Raw genomic sequence first — 21,777 nt, 5'->3', positions numbered from 1 at the left:
AACCAACGTTTTTCCTAGCTCCTTTCTTTCCCAGGCTCTGTTTTTTCCTAGCCCTCCTGGTTCTGACCTTTTGCCTGTCCTGAAGCCGAACCCGCCTGCCTGACCACTCTGCCTGTTCTGACCTTCATTCTGCCTATCCCTTTGTACTGTTTGAACTCAGACCTGATCTCTGAACCCCTGCCTGTCCTGACTTTGAGGCTGCCTATCGCCTGGTACTGTTTGGACTATGACCTAGATTAGGAACTCTTGCCTGTCCCCGACCTGCCTTTTGTCTACCCCTTTTGTTATAATAAATATCAGAGCTCAACCATCTGCCTCCTGTGTCTGCACTTGAGTCTCGCCTTGTGCACTTATAGTACGAACTGGCCATGACAGACCCAGCAGACTTGGACCAGCTCCGTCACGCTGTCTCCCTGCAGGGAGCCACCTGAATCCGGAGGCTCTGTTTGACACCTTCCTCCACAGACTGTCGGAGGGGATAAAGGACGAGTCCCCTAATTACAATCACCCACCCACCTTTTTTGTGAGTCTGCTGTGGGGAGACCAGTCTAAGTCTCTCCGGGTGCTCATTGACTCTGGAGCTGATTAAAGTTTTATGGATGCTACCATGGTTTGTGAATTAGGTATTCCCACTTGACTTCTCTCTTTCCCAATGGATGCTAGGGCACTGGACGGCCGCTCGATTGGAAGATTCATCCATAGCACAGTGCCGTTCATATACAGGTATCAGTAAACCACAGTAGACCATACAGTTCCTCCTCATCGATTTAAAAAATAAAAAAAATGTATATTTTTTTCCCCCCCATGTTCCTGTGGTTTTGGGATTTTCTTGGCTCCGGAAATCCTGTTATTGACTGGACCACGAGCTCCATCCTGGGTTGGAGACCATTTTGTCATTCTCGTTGACTTAAAGCAGCACAGCCATCCTTGAGACATCCCCCTGAGGACGTAAGCAAAGCCTCTGATGTCTCTGCCGAACCCTTTGAGTATCATGGCCTCCTGTGGATCTTCAGTAAGGCACATGCTACTTCCCTTCCCCCGCACAGTCCTTATGATTGTGCAATTGATCTCCTCCCAGGCACCACACCACATCGTGGTCGGTTATATTCTCTATCAGGCCCGGAGACCAAGGCCATGGAGGAGTACATTGAGGATTCTCTGGCTACTGGAGGCATCTGTTCGTCTGCATCTCCTGCCGGCGCAGGGTTTTTTTTGTGGAGAAGGCCAAGACCCTGTGTCTGTGCATTGACTACCGGGGTCTGAATGATATAACGATCAAGAATCGTTACCCCCTACCTCTCCTCTCCTCGGCTTTCGAACCTCTCCAGGGGGCCACCATTTTTTTCCAAACTGGACCTTCGGAATGACTACCTTCTGGTTCGGATACATGAAGGAGATGAGTGGAAGACAGCATTTAACACAGCCATTGGACATTTTGAATACCAGGTCATGCCGTTTGGACTCACCAATTCCCTCATGTCTTCCAGGCTCTGGTAAACGTTGTTCTCTGGGACATGCTAAACCATTTTGTGTTTGTCTACCTTGACGACTTCCTGTTTTTTTTCTGGTCGGCCCAAGACCACGTTATTCATGTCAGACAAGTCCTTCAGCGCCTCCTGGAGAAACAATTGTTTGTGAAAGCCAAGAAGTGCGAGTTCCACCGCTCTACAATCTCCTTTCTGGGATATATCATCGCTGATGGAAATGTCCAAATGGATCCTGAAAAAATGAAAGCAGTGGTAGATTAGCCTCAACCTACGTTCAGAGCGCAGTTACTATGTTTCCTGGGTTCGCTAACTTCTACCCCCATTTCATTCAGGGCTACAGGCACTCAACTCTCCAAAATTACCATTCACATGATCTCCAGCCGTCGACAGAGCCTTCGTGGACCTGAAGCATCGGTTCAACACAGCACCCATCCTCGTCCATCCGGATCTGTCCTGTCACTTTTTAGTAAAAGTTGATGCTTCTGATGTTGGAGTGGGGGCCATGCTGTCCCAGCGATCTGTCCAGGACCAAAAGCTCCATCTCTGTGCTTTCCTGTCCCATCGTCTCAATCCTGCTGAGAGGAACTATGACGTAGGCAACCGAGAACTCCTGGCGGTCAAGATGGCACTGGGAGAGTGGAGGCACTGGCTGGAAGGAGCAGAACAGCAATTCTTGGTTCTTGGTAAAAATGTGGAATATCTCTGTAAAGCCATGTGCCTCAACTCCAGGCAGGCCCGGTGGGCTTTATTGATTACAAGATTCAACCTCACCATATCCTACCGCCCAGGGTCCAAAAATGTGAAGGCTGACGCCATCTCCCACATATACAGTTCCTCTGCCACACCCTCAGTCTCTGAAATCATTCTCCCTACCTCATGCCTTGGGGTATTGAAACCTTGGTCCACAAGGCACAACGTTCCCAGCCTGAACCTGAAGGGGGCCCGGCTAACCGGTTGTTTGTCCCTAACTCAGTCCGCTCCTGGGTCCTGGAATGGGCTCATTCCTCCAGGCTGACCTGCCAACCAGGTTCCCATCGTACCCTAGCCTTCCTCTGACGACGTTTCTGGTGGGCCACAATGGTTCCTGTTGTCTCTGTCTTCATCGTCGCGTGCACAGTGTGTGCTCAGAACAAGACTCCACGGCAAGCTCCTTCTAGCCTCCTTCAGCCACTAGCTGTCTCTTATCGCCCCTGGTCCCATATCTCTCTGGATTCCCTCTATCTGATGGTAGTGGATCGGTTCTCCAAGGCCACCCATTTCATCCCTCTCTGCAAACTACCCTCTGCCAGCTTCTGGTGCAAGTATGTCTTCCGGATCCATGGACACCCGGTGGACATGGTCTCTGACCAGGGTCCTCAGTTCTCGTCTCAGTTCTGGAAGGCATTCTGCACCCTTACTGGGTCGTCAGCCAGCCTGTCCTCCGGATTCCATCCCCAATCCAAAGGCCAGTCGGAGCGAGCTAACCAGGACCTGGAAACCACCCTAAGATTCCTAAACCTCAACCAACACCACGACCTGGAGCCGACAACTGGTCTGGGTAGGATATGCCCGAAACTGTTCAGCCACAGGACTCTCCCCTTTTTGAGTTCTCTATCATCCTCCGCTCTTCCCAGGTACGCCGCTGTCGACGTACCTGGAGAAGAGCTCGGGCGGCACTTCTCCAGACTAACTCCAGGTATCCTCGACAAGCACACCGCCACCGGACTCCAGCTCCTCCCGTCTTGTTTTGCCAAGTCCCTTTCTTTCCCAGTCTCTGTTTTTACCTAGCCCTCCTGGTTCTGACCTTTGCCTGTCCTGACGCCGAACCTGCCTGCCTGACCACCCTTCCTGCTCTGACCTTGAGCCTGCCTATCCCTTTGTACGGTTTGGTCTCTAACCTGATCACTAAACCCCTGCCTGCCCTGACCTCAAGGCTGCCTATCGCCTGGTACTGCATGGACTGTGACCCGGTTTATGAACTCTCGCCTGTCCCCGACCTGCCTTTGTCCTATCCCTTTTGTTATAATAAATATTGGAGCTTAACCATCTGCCTCCTGTGTCTGCATTTGGGTCTCGCCTTGTGCCCTTATAATTTCTTTGCAAAGCTTGCAGTTAGACACTGATTCCTTCCAAACCACTCATTGTTGAATTTGCGATTTCCAACTTGTTGTGTATTGTTAATGTCCAATAGCCGATGAGCATTGATACGTTTTTATCTATACTTTCTCTTCATATGACAAGGATTTAAAAGAATTTGCCAGTAGATTGTTGACTTGATTCATGATGGTGACCGTTTACTAGCTTGCTTAGATTCTACTTTTTGCCACTGCACTTGAAGAAACTTTCAAAGTTCTTTAAATGTTCAGGCTTGACTAACCTTCATGTCTTCAAGTAATGATGGACTGTCATTTCTCTTTGCTTATTTGAGCTGTTCTTGACATAATATGGACTTGGTCTTTTGCCAAATAGGGCTATATTCAGTACTACCTTGTCACAACACAACTGATTGGCTCAAACGCATTAAGAAGGATAGGAATTCCACAAATTAACTTTTAACAAGGCACACCTGTTAATTGAAATGCATTTTAGGTGACTATATGAAGCTGGTTGAGAGATGCCAAGAGTGTGCAAAGCTGTCATCAAGGCAAAGGGTGGCTACTTTCAAGAATCTAAAATGTGTTTTGGTTATTACATGATTCCATGTTTTGTCTTCACTATTATTTTACAATGTAGAAAATATTTAAAAAAACTAATGAGTAGGCGTGTCCAAACTTGAGGGTAGTGTAAATATTTTTGTTTTTTCTTTTTATTATTAGCTAAACAGGTAGGGATCAACTGAGTGACAGGTTGCCACTGACTGTGCTCTACATGTTAATGCGTAATTACTGTAGGCCTAGACCCCTTTATCAATCTGTTAGTAATGATAGCAATAAGTTCCATTGATCAAATTCACATCACTGGTGTGAATATGAGAATGTCTGCTCATGACAGATAGCTGTAAAAATGGCGTAAAATGCTGTTAAATGTAGCCAGTGTAAAATGCTGAGTAGCCTATTTATCAAATGGCCATAGAAATGCAATTCTCGGTTTTCTATGGACACCATCATGTTGTTGCACCTGCTATAATGATTTATTTGCTCTAGTCACCTTTGAAACATTAATAAATTAAATGTGGTTTGTAGACTCAGCATAAAGAAAGACTCACCACTTGAGGGATGAGGAGTCTGTTTTGTCCATTACTGCTTATACGGGAATACGAAACTAAAAATATAGTTAAGAGGGGACGTTGATGACACAGTGAAGAGGACACCTTATTTCTCGGGAAGAATCTTATAAATCAGGGCGCCGGCCGAGTGTCGTTGTCATGACCAGATGGTGAAACTGAACACAAAATATTTAATACGGACTGCAGGTTTCACGATTCATACCATTTATGGTCTAAAGCAGGTAATACCGTGTTTTAACTAGGTGTATGCTAAATACAAAACGTGGTAACCAACCAACAAGCTGCTTTAGGAATGCATGCATGCATTATGAGAACGGAGAATTAGTCATTTGGCGAGTCACATGCCCATAAATAATAGGTCGACTATGCGCAATTACGCACAATTGGACATCTCATCTGGTGCAGATATTTTGAATGGTTGAACAAAACTGGGCAAAATAATGTTGGTTAAATATCTTCTCAAAATGCACTTCTATGTTGTACGGATCAATAGAGATTTCGTGAGATTCCTAATCCGAATTACTCCCAGTGGAGAGCGACTAGCTGAGCGCACTAGTTTGTGCCTGCATCCATTGCCCCTCTTGAGTGTGTGAGCACGAACATTTTGCCCAGGCGGATTAATTCGTGTTGTGTGTGTGCTACGGCTGCTAGTCACTCATTCTGCGAGCTGCTCTCGTGCGTATTCGGGTAGCTGCAAGGACCAACTCGAATATTGCTATCAGAATACAGTAGTTGGAAAACATACATTTCTTCAGAACACTGAAATCGTTGTCAAGTCTGTCCATCTATTCTTCAAGGAGAATATCTTTGAGATATTGCAATGCTTCAAACAAGGTATCTCATCTGGGCATTGCTCTTTGGCTATGCAGGTAAGATTGTTTTTTTAAATGTTTTTTTTCCTAGAAATTATTGGATATTGCCAACTCATACATGTTACAATGCAAATTCTTTAAATTCTGAAAGTGCTTTGTTTTGTTCACAGTATAGCAGTGTCCGTATGTGTCCCATCCGTGCTAACTGCGTCTCAGCGAATGGACAGTTAGATCTATCATATTAGAGCTGTCGCTTCGGAATATAAACAGGCAATGGAAACCTGAGTTTCTCATAGATAAGAGACGAACGGGAAAGTATGGCTCTTCTCTCAGTAATGGCTGTGAAGCGAAATAAACGATATTTGAACCTTATTTCATAGTCGTATAGACTAAATCACAAGTAGGCTCTGTCTGTAGTTTACTGTTTAGGCTTCTAATTTTCTGCGTAATAAGATATCACTTGTCCGTTAATTGAGTCGTTGCATTGCCTCGTGGTTTGAATATACATGGTTTGAGCAGTTGGACAAACTGTTTTTCCTAACCTTGAGCTTTGTTGTTGCGGAGGAGTGGGTATAGCGCCAAGGAGGAGATGGATGCGTTCGGTCTTGGGAGGAGAGTCAGTGAAAGTATTGCCTTGCTGGTCCTTTGTGTCAGCAAAATCACCCAACAGTTAATGTGTTTGAATTATTGTCCATCACATTTCATTCATGGAACCAATAGGCTTACCCTTTTTTACAGTAGGCTAATACAAAGAGTTTGGTAGCTTATATATATATATATATATATATATATATATATATATATATATATATATATATATATATATAAGCTACCAAACTCTTTGTATATATATATATATATATAAAGCTACCAAACTCTTTGTATTAGCCTATTGGTTCCATGAATGAAATGTGATGTGTATATATATATATATATATAAAGCTACCAAACTCTTTGTATTAGCCTATTGGTTCCATGAATGAAATGTGATGTGTGTGTATATATATATATATATATAAAGCTACCAAACTCTTTGTATTAGCCTATTGGTTCCATGAATGAAATGTGATGTGTATATATATATATATATATATATATATACACACACACACGAGGTGGCGCGCATATTGTGCTCTCAGCGTTGGTTGCCGATGGGGATGATTTGTTTCGGTCCTCAAACCTAGCACCTGCAAATATAATTTATGAACGCGGTAACTACGACACTTCTTGTTTGCGTAATAGTAGTCTAGGTTAAACGCGAAAGCCTAATGTTTTATTTTGTTTTCAATTAAACTTGTTTCAACATTTCTTTATCAATTCATGCGTAAATGTGAAAGCTCTAGGCTGATTCTCAATCGCAAAGTTGAAGCCTTCCAATAGGCTACATTGTATTTGATGCGTAGAGTCTACTCAGTGCAGACTGTGCGTGCTTGTAACGTGAGCCACATAGGGGCATAGTTAGCTATATCAATACATTTCACATGAATACATACATACCTAGCCCTTCTAGACAGGCTTATATGCGACAAATATTTTTTTCATCCCCGAACTGAATAGGCCTATAGATTTTGGGAGAGATAACAGAAAACAGACCTCCATAGACATAAAAGTAATTGGTAATATGCTACTATTATCTATACAAATATCTAAAGAAATGGGTCAGTCGTCATTATGAATCCCATGGTAAACAATGTTATCCAACCAGAGAGCGCGGACTCAGGCGGGGACCCGTTATATTGGATCAGTCCCCCCCCTCCCACACACACACACACACACACACACATGCACACGCAGATACACACCACAAACAAACAAATATTTTTTTTCTTCTTCTAGAATGCATGTGTTTTTGCATAAAGATGTCTATATGTAAAACAAATGTATTGCTAAGCAAACACAAAACACTCCTTTGTCTTTGGTTGAACTAGGGGCGTGGCATTGATCTGCAGGGAGGTTTAGAAGGGAAGCTCCACTGGCAATGTGGGGAAGAAAGTTGTCATGAGGACTAAGCAACAGTAGGGGGAATATTAAGAGCACCTCAAAATCAGTAGCCTACTTCATTCAGTGTTCACTATAAATACCCAGAGACTGCTTCAGTTCTTTTTTGAGGAGGGAAAGTGTAATGGACTAGACAGAGATAATTGAACAATCGTGAATAACTAAGTCCTAACCCATTGCAAGGGAGTTAAAATAAGAAATTGATCACATTATTTGATTGGCCTGGGAGGTATTAAGTGAGTAATGACAGTACGGTGATGTTAGAAAGCAAAATAATTGTTTTTTTTCAGAAACAATGTAATTAAATATATTCATTTCCAGTTTGCTGACAATTACATTTCAATGCCAAGGGCTAATAAACTTAGAAGAAACCATGGCCACTGTCCAAGAAAATGCCCAATCACCGCTAGATTCTTTGCTGGATGAAATTCAATACAATTGTTTGAGAGAGAAACTAATTGAATATGAAAAGTGGCTTATAGTACTGCCTTGACATAAAGGCAGCGAGACAAAGACTTTGGCTGTTTGGGGGAGTATGAATAGTAACTGGTTCTGTGGAATGGAGGTGCATCATCACATCTGTTACCATCGGTGTATAGCCAGAGAGAAACATGGGGGTTCCAACCAGACAGACTGGGAGCTGTTGCTGGTTACATTCCATTCTCTGACTTAGTCAAGTACAGATGTTGGATCTTCATTTGATCACTATTTTGTTGCTGAGAATTTTCCTGGCACTTCAGGAAATGCAAACGTCTAGTGTATTTGAGTTTTAAAAAGGCTTCTAAAGTTTCATTTCCACATTGACATTTCAGACATGATTTGCCCTAATGAAAAATGTATCAACCCCAACAAAAATGTCCATTACTTATAATCCACATAATAATTCGTATTTCCTGCAAACTGGCTCCAAATAAGATCCTACATATGTAAGAAGCACATTGAGGACCACCTCCATTCTTTCTTCCCTCCTCTTTTTTTATACATCACTTTTGTCCACCAGAGCTGTTTTAAGGAGGTTGTATAGTTGACTCCTTTCACAGTTTGAATATATATTACATTTGGGCGATGAGATTTGTGAAAAGGGGTAATGGTGCAGAAACTCTCCCTGTGCGGTTGTCATGTGTTGACATGTAAATGTTAGCATGCAGCTGCTCCTGCAGCGCTCCTTACCATTAAGTGCATGTGTGACTGCCAGCCAAAAGATGGCCCCGGGCCACACATTCCCATCACATTGGCGACATTCTCTGGGAAGCCCCTGGTGCTTTTTGCCAGGTTCAGGTCCCCATCAACATCAAAGAAATAAATCCAGGAGAGAACGCGCTTCAGGGAGTTCTTTAAAGTCAAGCAAATAAATAAAAGGGAGTGCAAAGACTTTCCAAAAAGCGTGTTTATGTGTGTCCGGCGTAGAGTTCACCTCAAGAAGAGGGCGAAGTTTAAGATTAGTCAACAGTTGGGGAGAAAATAAACAATTCCACAATGGTTAACATCTGGGACTTCAACTTCTGTGGCAAGTTCAAAGCCACTATGAAAATAGGATTGCCTATTTTTGAGAGGCGGAAGCAGTAAAAAGCAGCCTAACAAGGGAAAATTATAAGTCTTTCGGTCTGTTGCTTGGAATGGGATATGAATAAAACATCCAGCTGGATACTTCAAACCCCATCCCATTCTAGTTGGGTGAGAGGCATAGCGTTTAAAGGGATATACACGGTTTCAGACTTCTCTGTTGCCTTAACTCTGCAATAATGTAGCATTGTAAATATTATGGCCCTTGTTCCGGATTGCTATTGTTAGCACCTCCACTTTATGGTATAACCTAACTGTGTGTATCCACATGGAGGATGACTTTATCCCACCCAGATTGGAGGTAAATTATACTTCAAATTTGGCATAACATTGTTAGTCTTCAATGTAACACTACTGTTGTTTGTAATGATTGGCTACATCTGTGCGTATAGGTTATTCCTCCCGTACATAATGGCACGTCCGCCCTTGATCTCCCGGTGTGGGCCCAATGAGGCATTAATAGCAACCTCTTTTAAAGTTTATCATTCCATCTGGCAGCTGTCCCTTAGCAGATTTTGCAGTCAAGGCTGATTGTGTTCACCACAACGTAGGAGAACCACTGTGTGTCTAGGATTGTTCAAAAGACTGAATGTGGAAATGGGCGGCAATTCAATTTAGTAAGGCGAAATGTGTTCATAGATAAGCTACATTTGGAAGAATTGATTTCATCCCAAGGATGAGTGTTCATGGAACATAAACTAAAGAGATCCCCTTTGAACCAATCCAGTCAAAAAGTATAAATTCCGCTATATTTAATTAGAGTAAGACAGCAAGTGCAAAAATAGACTGAAAGTGAAAAGGCTTAAATTATTTGCTCAACTGGCAGGCTAAAAAGTAATATGATTAACCACAACAGAATCCCATCGGTGAGTAATTTATTGCAGCGCCACTTGTTCCATTTGCTGAAACCTGATGAGATTGCAGATGTTTTTTTATTTATTTAACTAGGCAAGTCAGTTAAGAACAAATTCTTATTTTCAATGATGGCCTAGGAACTGCCTTGTTCAGGGGCAGAACGACAGATTTTTACCTTGGATTTGATCTGGCAACCTTTCGGAAACAAGTCCAATGCTCTAACCACAAGGCTACCTGCCGCTCCAATGTTATCCAACACTCTAAGAAAAAAGGGTTCCAAATTGGTTCTTGTGTAGCCCCATAGGAGCACCTTTTTTGGTTACACGTAGAACCCTTTTTAGTTCCAGGTAGAACCCTTTCCGGTTCTACCTAGGCTTGGGGGGGTATACTGTATATACTGTATACCGGGGTATACAGTATTGAAAAAGCCAATGCATAGTTTTTCAGTACCGTCAAAACTATTTATTTGAAGTGTTTCAATACATTTGAGTATTTGTTCTCTTAGGGGAAAAAAGGTGCTAGAACCTTAAACAGTTCTTCGGCTATCCTCATAGGATAACCCGTTGAAAAACCCTTTTTGGTTCCAGGTAGGACCCTTTTGGGTTCAATATAGAACAAGGAACCCAAAAGTGTTCTACCTGGAACCAAAAGGGTTATCTTATGGGGACATCCAAAGAACCCTTTTGGCACCCTTTTTTCTAAGAGTGCAGCTACTTAAGCTATTACCTGTTGTCAACTTGTGCAGTTCCTTAGGATTTGAAGCAGATTGTGTTCTTCATTTCACCTGTCACATTGTCAATTATGAAGCTTACCGTAGTTCCCCAGAACAGTTGAGCCAGTCACGTGTTTGTTTGTAAATGGGAAAAAGCAAGCTTGGTGAGTCCATAGCATTCTATCTCTCTCTGCGAGTCTCTGTTGTGCGGCGCACATCACATGATGAAGTTACACTTGTATGCAATTCACTACAAACATTTTGCCATCAGATATCTTATAATGGTTTTAAGAGCTTTGGATGAGTTCTGTACAGCTGCCATTTTTTCGCTGTGCTTCCTACTAGCATTTTTTTCCTCCTCCGTTCTTAACCCATCTGCTCCATCTATACATGCTGCTCTTCCTTCAGAAAAGCATACATAGAAACTGTGCAAATGAACAAAGTTGTTCTCGTTCACTTTCGCTTTAAATATCCACACTCACCCAAAATGACATTCGGTAGCTACTAGCTATGCTTATATTACTTTATGAGCTGGATTTGCCTGTTTTTGCAGTTAGCTAAATTCTAACAAGCAAAAACAAACTAACAGTCTGTGATTTCGCTATTAGTTTGTAATAATTTTGTTAGCATTCTGGTAATAGAGGCCCAATGGTCTTTTGTTGCGTTTTTAGCGGCCCCTTGTGTGCTATGCCGTACGCCAGTAATACCGTAAATCCCGGAATGAGAGAAGGACAGTATGACAATATGAAACCTGTAACCGAAAGGGTTCTACCTGGAACCAAAAAGGGTAGGTTATAAATAGCACCTATTTTTCCCCAAGAGTGTAAAAACTACACTAATGTGTTCAAGTCAATGATATTTCTGTGGCTCTAGCGTAGTTGTAGGCCTGCATGGTGCATTGGAGTAGTTTGACTGTGAGACAGATATTGGGGGCTAAATAACCAGTATGTGCCAAAGATTCTCAATACCATGGTTTTACTGTCTCATAATACGATTAGTGAGTTGGAATAATTGTCAGAAACTGCAAAGTTATCATCAAAACGAAATGGTTTCATATTTCACTACTTGAATGAACCCAAAGAGCAAATGGATGAAAAATTCTAAATGACTACACTGGCAGCTTGTGTTATATTTTCCATTGCTGACTGTTTGATAAGGATGGGCCGCCTTTGCATATTAATCAATCCATGAAAAGGGACTCATACTGATTTGCATTGTGTACGCTCTGAAGGCATCCTATAGAGTATTGGAGGAGAAAAAAGAAAGAGAAATGGGTTCGGGTTTGTCATGCTGAAAAGCAACCTCTCCCTCCCCTTGCCTCCCCGTCTCTGAAAGGATTTTTTTTTTAAAATTGAAGTGGAAAGGCCTTCGAAAGTCGAGAGGACCTATAAAAGGCGACCCTGTATGGGACCCAGGACGTGCGCACGCACACACACACGGCTGTTAGGGGCGGACACAAGGAGGACTGGGGGCATGTGCTGTACCCCAAGATCAGTGAATGACTCATCACTCTGATGTATTGGCATTTAGTAATGGCACTTAGCTCATCCTGTGGGTTAGATGCATGCCTGCTGATTGGCTAGGTTGGTTTTATAGGTCCTATGGATGATGCTGCAGCATCTTTGTCTGAAGCAAAGAAAACATGGCCTCCACTGGGGGAGAAGAACATGACAGGATGTGTGCTAGTCTCTAGAATTGTTTACTCCTTAGTAGAACGGTGCTGCTATCGCCACACTTTAAGCACAGGCAATGTCAATGTTGATGCAGGACTATTCTTAGGTCATCAGAAAATAACTGATTGCTAAATGATCCATGATAGATTACTTATTACTAACAACAAGCCGGGACGGGACGATACCAGTATTGCGATAATGGGGAAAGGATACAAAACACGAAGGGGATTTAGCTTCTTTAGGAAACCATCCTTAATGTCAGAAACAAACATCATTATGTCGTCATCCGAGTCACATTTATTTATTTCCCAAGTTAGAGCACACAATATTTTACATACAGCAGGTTTTTAATCCTTTAGAATCCAAAGCTGCCTTCAACGGCCTTTCTTTAAATTACTATAGCGGCTGCGAACGGCCTTGTTTTTCTAACTATAATATCTGTGTCAATATCGCAAAATGAATTTGCTAAAAACCTGTTGTCATCAACCAGAAAGAGGGTATAATGTCATTTGACTTTTAAAATAATAAATTACTTCATTACTCAATGACAGCAGCGAAGCGGCCACGTTGGTTGGTGATATGGACTCGGACATGTCCTTGCACTGTGGCAGCCCAGGGGAGTCAGAGGGTAAACTCACAATGAAAAAAGACAGCGGGAGACCGTTTTGCGGTGGTCAAACAAAAGTTGTTCTTTAGTAAAGGTTGGGGAGAACAGGGCGGGGAGAAATACAACTGAAAGGCCTCTCATGTAACTGGTGGGTCACTCCTTTGACCGCCTGTGTGAACGAACAAAAAAGAGAGAGCGATGAGTCCGGGGTTTCAATACTGTCCCGTATACACCCTCTCCGGCTTCTAGGTCATCAGGCTGCTGATTGTCCCACACACCTGTCACCATCGTTAAGCTCACCAGCGCCTCACGACACTCACCTGGACTCCATCACCTCCTTGATTATCTTCCCTATATCTGTCACTCCCCTTGGTTCTTTTCTCAGGTAATCATTGACTCGGTTTCATGTCGGTGCGTTGTTTGTTGTTTCGTGTTTATTAAAACACTCACTCCCTGTACTTACTTCCCGACTCTCAACGCACTCTTTACAGAATAACACCTCACCTAAGGGAAGCATCAGGGAGTGTTTTTTTTGTATCAGTGTAAATGACGTCGGGTCCGGAAGCCGCTACAGGCTCTCCTGCCTCAGCCAGCTCGCCAAGCTCCCCTGCCAGCTCGCCAAGCTCCCCTGCCTCGGCCAGCTCGCCAAGCTCCCCTGCCAGCTCGCCAAGCTCCCCTGCCAGCTCGCCAAGCTCCCCTGCCTCGGCCAGCTCGCCAAGCTCTCCTGCCAGCTCGCCAAGCTCCCCTAGCTCCCCTGTCAGCTCGCCAAGCTCCCCTAGCTCCCCTGCCAGCTCGCCAAGCTCCCCTGCCAGCTCGCCAAGCTCCCCTGCCAGCTCGCCAAGCTCCCCTGCCAGCTCGCCAAGCTCCCCTGCCAGCTCGCCAGGTTCCCACACTTCAGCAGGGGTGAGCGGTCCTCTCCTGATTCCCGGGTTCGTCCCCTTTGCCGGCGTCCTCCGGCTGGAGCCGCATGTCGGGGAGGGGGTACTGTCCCGTATACACCCTCTCCGGCCTCTAGGTCATCAGGCTGCTGATTATCCCGCATACCTGTCACCATCGTCAAGCGCACCAGCGCCTCATGACACTCATCTGGACTCCATCACCTCCTTGATTATCTTCCCTATATCTGTCACTCCCTTTGGTTCTTTCCTCAGGTGTTATTGACTCTGTTTCATGTTGTTGCACTGTTTGTGTTTCGTGTTTGTTTTGTTTATTTAATAAAACACTCACTCCCTGTACTTGCTTCCCGACTCTCAACGCACTCGTTACAAATACTTTCAGGAATGGGTCCTCTTCTCCAGTTCTGAGGTCTAGGCGTACCAGTCTGACTGCACCTATACCCATCATAGGCTATACATTGCCTTGTTTTCCTATTATTTGACAGCTTAGCTGTCATGTTAGGGTAGATGCCCACACAGTGGATCTCAGATGATATTGAATTGCAGTGATATTTGTTTACATAACCTGCTAATTTAGCTTGTTTTGTCCTGTTTCTACCGGTGCAATTAATTTGGAAACTGTCCCAGCTTCGCAACTAATCAGCTAACTTTGGCGAACTCTGTAGGTCTGTCATGCAAGAAAACGAGAGTTGGAGGCAACATTGTGCTTCGCGCGCAACGCTGTCACTTGATCGTCTCACTCCCTACAAAGACAATCAGCTAACTATGCCCATCTAAATAGGTGAAGAATTATTCTATTGCAAATAGTGTCATCTTAGGAAATCTTTTACTTTCAGCATCCTAAATAAATAATAGTTGTGTTGAATCTGTAAACCGGTGTGCCACAAACTTGACTTCTTACTAGATATGAAAACTAATCTGACCATGGGTCTATTTGTGTGCTCTATCCAGTCTGACATACTGTATATATGCACACCATCAACTGAACTAGCCACTAAGGACTTCATAAAATAAGGTTGATTGACTGAATGAAAGTGCTGTATAGCATCATGGTAATACTGTTGTGTGTGAGTGTGTGTGTTGAATGGGAGGCATGCAATTGTATCACACAATTTATTATGGAAACTTTCTGCTTTTGAGAAAAAGAGAGGAAGGAAGAGAGCAACTGTATGAGAGGGCGAGAGAGATGTTCCTGACCACAATTGTATCCTATTTGTTGCTCTGCTCCTTTCTGTCTCTCTCTCCCTCTGTTAGTATGTTCCTCTAGGTCAGTTAAAGTGAGGGAAGTGATATGGAGACTCAGGGCTCAGCAGCCAAAGGCAAGGTGGAAGGACAGGAGGGATAGAGATGTCGAGCAAGGAGGAAGAGAAGGGAGGAGTGGAGCGAGAGGAGAATGGAGGGAAAAAGGAAGAGGCGAGTGAAGAGGAGTGGAGGGAGAGGAACATGGAGAGGAGAAGGAAGAGAGGGAGGAGGAAGAGGGAGAGCACATCCGAGAGGGGAGCCTGTTTCCATGTATTGCGTTGGCCCGAAGTCCCACCATTCACAAGGTATTGCCTGCCTCAGTTAGAGTACCTCATAATAAGCTATAGACCACACTATCTAGCAAGATATTTTTTATCTATATTTTTCGTAGATGTTTATTTACCATCACAAACCAATGCTGGCACTAAGAAACCACTCAACGAGCTGTTTAAGGCCATAAGAAAACAAAAAAATGCTGATACAGAAGCACCGTTCTTAGTGCGGAGGATTTTAATGCTGAAAAACTTATATCCGTTTTACCTCATTTCTATTTAAAAAAACTCTAGATCACACACAGAGATGCGTACAAAGCTCTCCTTTGCACTCCATTTGGAAAATCTGACCATACATTTTATCCTCTTGATTCCTGCTTACTAGCAAATCTTGAAGCAGGAAGTACCAGTGACTCAGATGACACGATACTATACTACAGGACTGTTTTGCTAGAACAGACAGAAATATGTTCCGGGATTCATCCAATGGCATTGAGGAGTATACCAGCTCAGTGTGGCAGAGCTTGCAAACTATTGCGGACGACAAAGGGAAAGGGAGCTTCCCAGTGACGCAAGCCTACCCGATGGGCTAAATGCCTTTTATGCTCACTTCGAAGCAAACACTGAAGCATGCATGAGAGTACCAGCGGTTCCGGATGAATGTGTGATCACTCTTTCCGTAATTGATGTGAGCAAGACCTTTTAAACAGATCAACATTCACAAGGTCCGCAGGGCCAGACGGATTACCAAGACGTGTACTCAGAGTATGCACGGACTGGCAAGTGTCTTCACTGACATTTTCAACCTCTCCCTGACTGAGTCTGTAAAACCTACATGTTTCAAGCAGACCATTCTGTATACTTCTGGCCCTTCTTTGGACACTGTTAACAACCATCCAGGCGAGCTTCAATGCCATACAACTCTCATTCCGTGGCCTCCAATTGCTCTTAAATACAAGTAAAACTAAAAGCATGCTCTTCAACCGATCGCTGCCTGCACCTGCCCAACATCACTCCTCTGGACGGTTCTGACCTAGAATATGTGGACAACTACAAATACCTAGGTGTCTGGTTAGACTGTAAACTCTCCTTCCAGACCCACATCAAACATCTCCAATCCAAAGTTAAATCTAGAATTGGCTTCCTATTTCGCAACAAAGCATCCTTCACTCATGCTGCCAAACATACCCTTGTAAAACTGACCATCCTACTTATCCTCGACTTCGGCGATGTCAATTACAAAATAGCCTCCAATACCCTACTCAATAAATTGGATGCAGTCTATCATAGTGCCATCCATTTTGTCACCAAAGCCCCAGTGCGACCTGTATGCTCTCGTTGGCTGGCCCTCGCTTCATACTCGTCGCCAAACCCACTGGTTCCAGGTCATCTACAAGATCCTGCGAGGTCCCCCCTTATCTCAGCTCGCTGGTAACCATAGCAGCACCCACTCCAGCAGGTATATCTCTCTGGTCACCCCCAAAAACAATTTCCTTTGGCCGCCTCTCCTTCCAGTTCTGATGCCAATGACTGGAGTGAACTACAAAAATCTCTGAAACACTTATCCCCCTCACTAGCTTTAAGCAAACTTAGCCCAAACAACTACCTCTCCCCCTACTGTATTTATTTAGCACCCCATTATTTCTCTACCTTGCACATTCTTCCACTGCAAATTTACCAGTCCAGTGTTTTACATGTTATATTGTATTTACTTCGCCATCATGGCCTTTGTTTTGCCTTTACCTCCCATCTCACCTCATTTGCTCACATTGTATATAGACTTATTTTTCTACTGTATTATTTACTGTTTACTCCATGTGTAAATCTGTGTCGTTGTATGTATCAAACTGCTTTGCTTTATCTTGGCCAAGTCGCAATTGTAAATGAGAACTTGTTCTCAACTTGCCTACCTGGTTAAATAAAGGTGAACTAAAAAAATAAAGACCACCATAGTCCCTGTGCCCAAGAAAGCGAAGTTAACCTGCCTAAATGAATACTGCCCTGTGGCACTCACGTCGGTAGCCATGAAGTGCTTTGAAAGGCTGGCCATGGCTCACATCAACTACATCATCCCAGGAACCCTAGACCCACTCAAAATCACATACCACCCGAACAGATCCACTCACTCAATCACACTCCACACTGACCTTTCCCACCTGAACAAAAGGAACACCTATATGAGAATGCTGTTCATTGACTACAGCTTAGTGTTCAACACCATAGTGCCCTCAAAGCTCATCACTAAGCTATGGGCCCACGACTACGTGGCCAAGTGCGACTCCAACACCATCATTAAGTTTGCTGACGACAATGATGGTAGGCCTAATCACCGACAACGATGAGACAGCCTATAGGGAGGAGGTCAGAGACCTGACAGTATGGTGCCAGGACAACAACCTCTCCCTCAACGTGAGCAAGACAAAGGAGTTGATTGTGGATGTTACGAATCCCTTTTGGCCCGACAGTCTAGGGGAGATGGTAACGAGACCCGTAACATAACTCATGCAATTTAGAATAGTGACAAAGTAAAAGTGAGAACGAAATAACCACGACAACTGAAATCTACCGTCAAACTCAGGGTTTATTAGTAAACACACGGTAATGGGGGAGAGCAGGAAAAGGGGCTGAGCTGGACCCAAGGAAAGAAACAATAAGCATCCAAAAACACCCCTAAGCTAGACTAGCCTATTTCAACAACAGCTAACTAACCAAAAATACAGTGGGTGGTCCACCCAGTTCTAACTACGGTATTTAACAAAGTTTACCTACAGGTAGTGTATCCCCATGGGCGACTTGTTTTAGTTTCCCCCTTTTCCCACCAGCAAACAAACACCATAACCAAAAACAATACTCACAGGTGAGGACAGTGATATGGAGGTGCTCAAACAAAAGATAGCTCAATACATAAAGAGAGAGTGAAAACAGAGCGATTTACAGAGAGATTGAGCTCCAGAGCAAACAACTGACAGGGTTTTTAAACCAAGGGAAAGGAACTGTGATTGGGTAGGAAACAGGAGGAGGTGTGTCTTCTGATTGATTATTGATTAGTGACTGATTGGGGAGTGATGATTTTCACCTGTGAGGGGAGAAGGAGAGAAAAGAACACAGGATACATACACACACACAGTGGACTTCAGGAAAGGAGGGCTGAACACGCCCCCATTTAAATCAACTTGGCTGTAGTGGAGTGGGTCAAGAGTTTCAAGTTCCTTGGTGTCCACATCACCAACAAACGTTCATGGTCCAAACACACCAAGAAAGTCGTGAAGAGGGCACAACAACGCCTTTTTCCCCTCATTAGACTGAAACGTTTTGGCATGGGTCCCCAGACTCTCAAAAAGTTCTACAGCTGCATCACCACTGGATATGGCAACTGCTCTGCATCCGACCGTAAGACGCTACAGAGGGTAGTGCGTACAGCCCAATACGTCATTGGGGCTAAGCCTCCTGCCATCCAGGACCTATATACTAGGCAGTGTCAGGAAGGCCCAAAGAATTGTCAGACTCCAGTCACCCAAGTCATAGACTGTTCTCTCTGCTACCGCATGGCAAGCGGTACCGGAGCGCCAAGTCTAGGTCCAAAAGGCTCCTTAACAGCCTCTAACCCCAAGATATAAGACTGCTGAACAATTAATCAAATGGCCACCCGGACTGTTTACAGCAGCATTTTAGAATTATATTTGAGTCTAAACGGTTAAAGGACCAAATAGTTGAGTCTGCTTTGTGTTTTCATTTTTGCCATGGAAAAACTATTCCCAATAGTTTTCCAATGTATTTTTTTTTTAACCTTTTCTAGAGGACATTCTGCTATGTACATTTAGCGTATTCTTTAAGCACATTATTTTCTGCACCTATAGTCAGTGCTTGACTTGGACTGAAATAGGTTCCGGTACTCATTTTGGGTGCCGGTATTGTTTATGTTTAGGTGAAGGAGCTCCACAATACTTTTGAGCTGAGAGGAATAGGAGCTCAAGCAGTAGAGCATTTTAGGTGCCAGTACTCAGCTCCAATTGAGCTCCTGCTCAAGTCAAGCACTGCCTATAGTAGGCTACATAACATGTTGCCAAAGGCTTCTCTGTATTCAACTGGCATGTTTTGCTGGGTTCTTTTTCAGAGCACAAGATGAGCTGAGAAGTTGAATAAGAAGTTAACAGCTAACCCAAAAGTAATTATTTTTATTTTATTTTATTTCACCTTTATTTAACCAGGTAGGCAAGTTGAGAACAAGTTCTCATTTACAATTGCAACCTGGCCAAGATAAAGCAAAGCAGTTCGACACATACAACGACACAGTTACACGTGGAGTAAAACAAACATACAGTCAATAATACAGTATAAACAAGTCTAAATACGATGTGAGCAAATGAGGTGAGATAAGGGAGGTAAAGGCAAAAAAAAGGCCATGGTGGCAAAGTAAATACAATATAGCAAGTAAAACACTGGAATGGTAGATTTGCAGTGGAAGAATGTGCAAAGTAGAAAAAAAATAATGGGGTGCAAAGGAGCAAAATAAATAAAATAAATACAGTAGGGAAAGAGGTAGTTGTTTGGGCTAAATTATAGGTGGGCTATGTACAGGTGCAGTAATCTGTGAGCTGCTCTGACAGTTGGTGCTTAAAGCTAGTGAGGGGGATAAGTGTTTCCAGTTTCAGAGATTTTTGTAGTTCGTTCCAGTCATTGCCAGCAGAGAACTGGAAGGAGAGGCGGCCAAAGAAAGAATTGGTTTTGGGGGTGACCAGAGAGATATAACTGCTGGAGCGCGTGCTACAGGTGGGTGATGCTATGGTGACCAGCGAGCTGAGATAAGGGGGGACTTTACCTAGCATGGTCTTGTAGATGACATGGAGCCAGTGGGTTTGGCGACGAGTATGAAGTGAGGGCCAGCCAACGAGAGCGTACAGGTCGCAATGGTGGGTAGTATATGGGGCTTTGGTGACAAAATGGATGGCACTATGATAGACTGCATCCAAAAGTCGAGGATTGGTAGGATGGTCAGTTTTACAAGGGTATGTTTGGCAGCATGAGTGAAGGATGCTTTGTTGCAAAATAGGAAGCCAATTCTAGATTTAACTTTGGATTGGAGATGTTTGATGTGGGTCTGGAAGGAGAGTTTCCAGTCTAACCAGACACCTAGGTATTTGTAGTTGTCCACGTATTCTAAGTCAGAGCCATCCAGAGTATTGATGTTGGACAGGCGGGCAGGTGCAGGCAGCGATCGGTTGAAGAGCATGCATTTAGTTTTACTTGTATTTAAGAGCAATTGGAGGCCACGGAAGGAGAGTTGTATGGCATTGAAGCTTGCCTGGAGGGTTGTTAACACAGTGTCCAAAGAAGGGCCAGAAGTATACAGAATGGTGTCGTCTGCGTAGAGGTGGATCCAAGACTCAGCAGCAGCAAGAGCGACATCATTGATGTATACAGAGAAGAGAGTTGGTCCAAGAATTGAACCCTGTGGCACCCCATAGAGACTGCCAGAGGTCCGGACAGCAGACCCTCCGATTTGACACACTGAACTCTATCAGAGAAGTAGTTGGTGAACCAGGCGAGGCAATAATTTGAGAAACCAAGGCTGTCGAGTCTGCCGGTGAGGATGTGGTGATTGACAGAGTCGAAAGCCTTGGCCAGATCAATTATTGAGGCAACTAGAACAGAGATATATTAATGAGGTCTTTCATTTGATGAGGTAAATATTGTCTGTTAAAGCTTAATGAAATTGATATTGAGTTTGTCTACATGCAACGATTTGGATAGCCTGGTAATATCTCTCTTTCACCTGGATATATACACTACAAAAATTGCATCCATCTAAATTAATTCAAGTTGGAAGAGATAATGCTGCAATAGCCTCCCTTTTATTTACTTTTGCAGCAGCGAGCAACATTAGCAGAAGATTTGGCAAGGTTACTAAATCCATGCCTAGTTATCCCCATACTGTTTATGCCCCTTCAGCAGGCTGTGAAAGACATCTTTAAAAGCATTATCTACAATTAGACACATTTGCTGGCATTGCTGTGATGTTCAATCCATGCATCTCTGTATCAATGTTCTGTGCAAGCCAAGATCATGTTAGTAGAAGCCAAACAATAGATTTACAGTGGTGGTGGTGATGGGTTGCTGAGGCGCTACTGTCAACACGTAAATTTGGACACCTTAATCAACTCTGATTGGCTAAGACGAATGGTGGTGTTGTGTTCGGGGGTAGCAGGTGGTTAGTGGACTGATGTGTTTGATTTCCTGAGAGAGATTGGTAATGTCCCTCCTGTCCCAATGAATTGTCCTTGAACGACACACAATTCAACCAATGTCTGGGAAGAGTCCTATTTTTTACATTCTAAGATCTTGTGACCAATTTTTTACAACGTGTACCTTTGCAGACAATTTACAGATAAATTATACAAACTAAAATAATAAATAAAACAACATGTTACTAACCAACCAATCTGAGATCACATTCC

At 43.6% G+C, this 21,777-nt stretch overlaps 1 protein-coding gene across 18 annotated transcripts in view; it reads left to right on the top strand.

The window, feature by feature from the left end:
* The first annotated feature begins 5,143 nt into the window (after positions 1-5,143).
* ncam1a (neural cell adhesion molecule 1a) overlaps positions 5,144-21,777 on the top strand; it is a 315,716-nt gene continuing 299,082 nt past the window's right edge. For 2 of the 18 annotated variants that reach the window (XM_036937573.1, XM_036937569.1), the window contains exon 1: positions 5,145-5,561. In XM_036937573.1, the coding sequence (XP_036793468.1) occupies positions 5,513-5,561 (49 nt within the window). In that variant the 5' untranslated portion in view covers positions 5,145-5,512. Of the gene's footprint in view, positions 5,562-21,777 lie in introns of all 18 variants that reach the window. The other 16 variants (XM_036937575.1, XM_036937574.1, XM_036937572.1 and 13 more) reach the window with 13 other exon arrangements.

Source organism: Oncorhynchus mykiss, chromosome 12 (assembly GCF_013265735.2).
Source record: "Oncorhynchus mykiss isolate Arlee chromosome 12, USDA_OmykA_1.1, whole genome shotgun sequence".
Classification (NCBI taxonomy): domain Eukaryota; kingdom Metazoa; phylum Chordata; class Actinopteri; order Salmoniformes; family Salmonidae; genus Oncorhynchus; species Oncorhynchus mykiss.
Note: the sequence above shows the minus strand (reverse complement) of the source record. Positions and strands in the feature narration are given on the sequence as shown.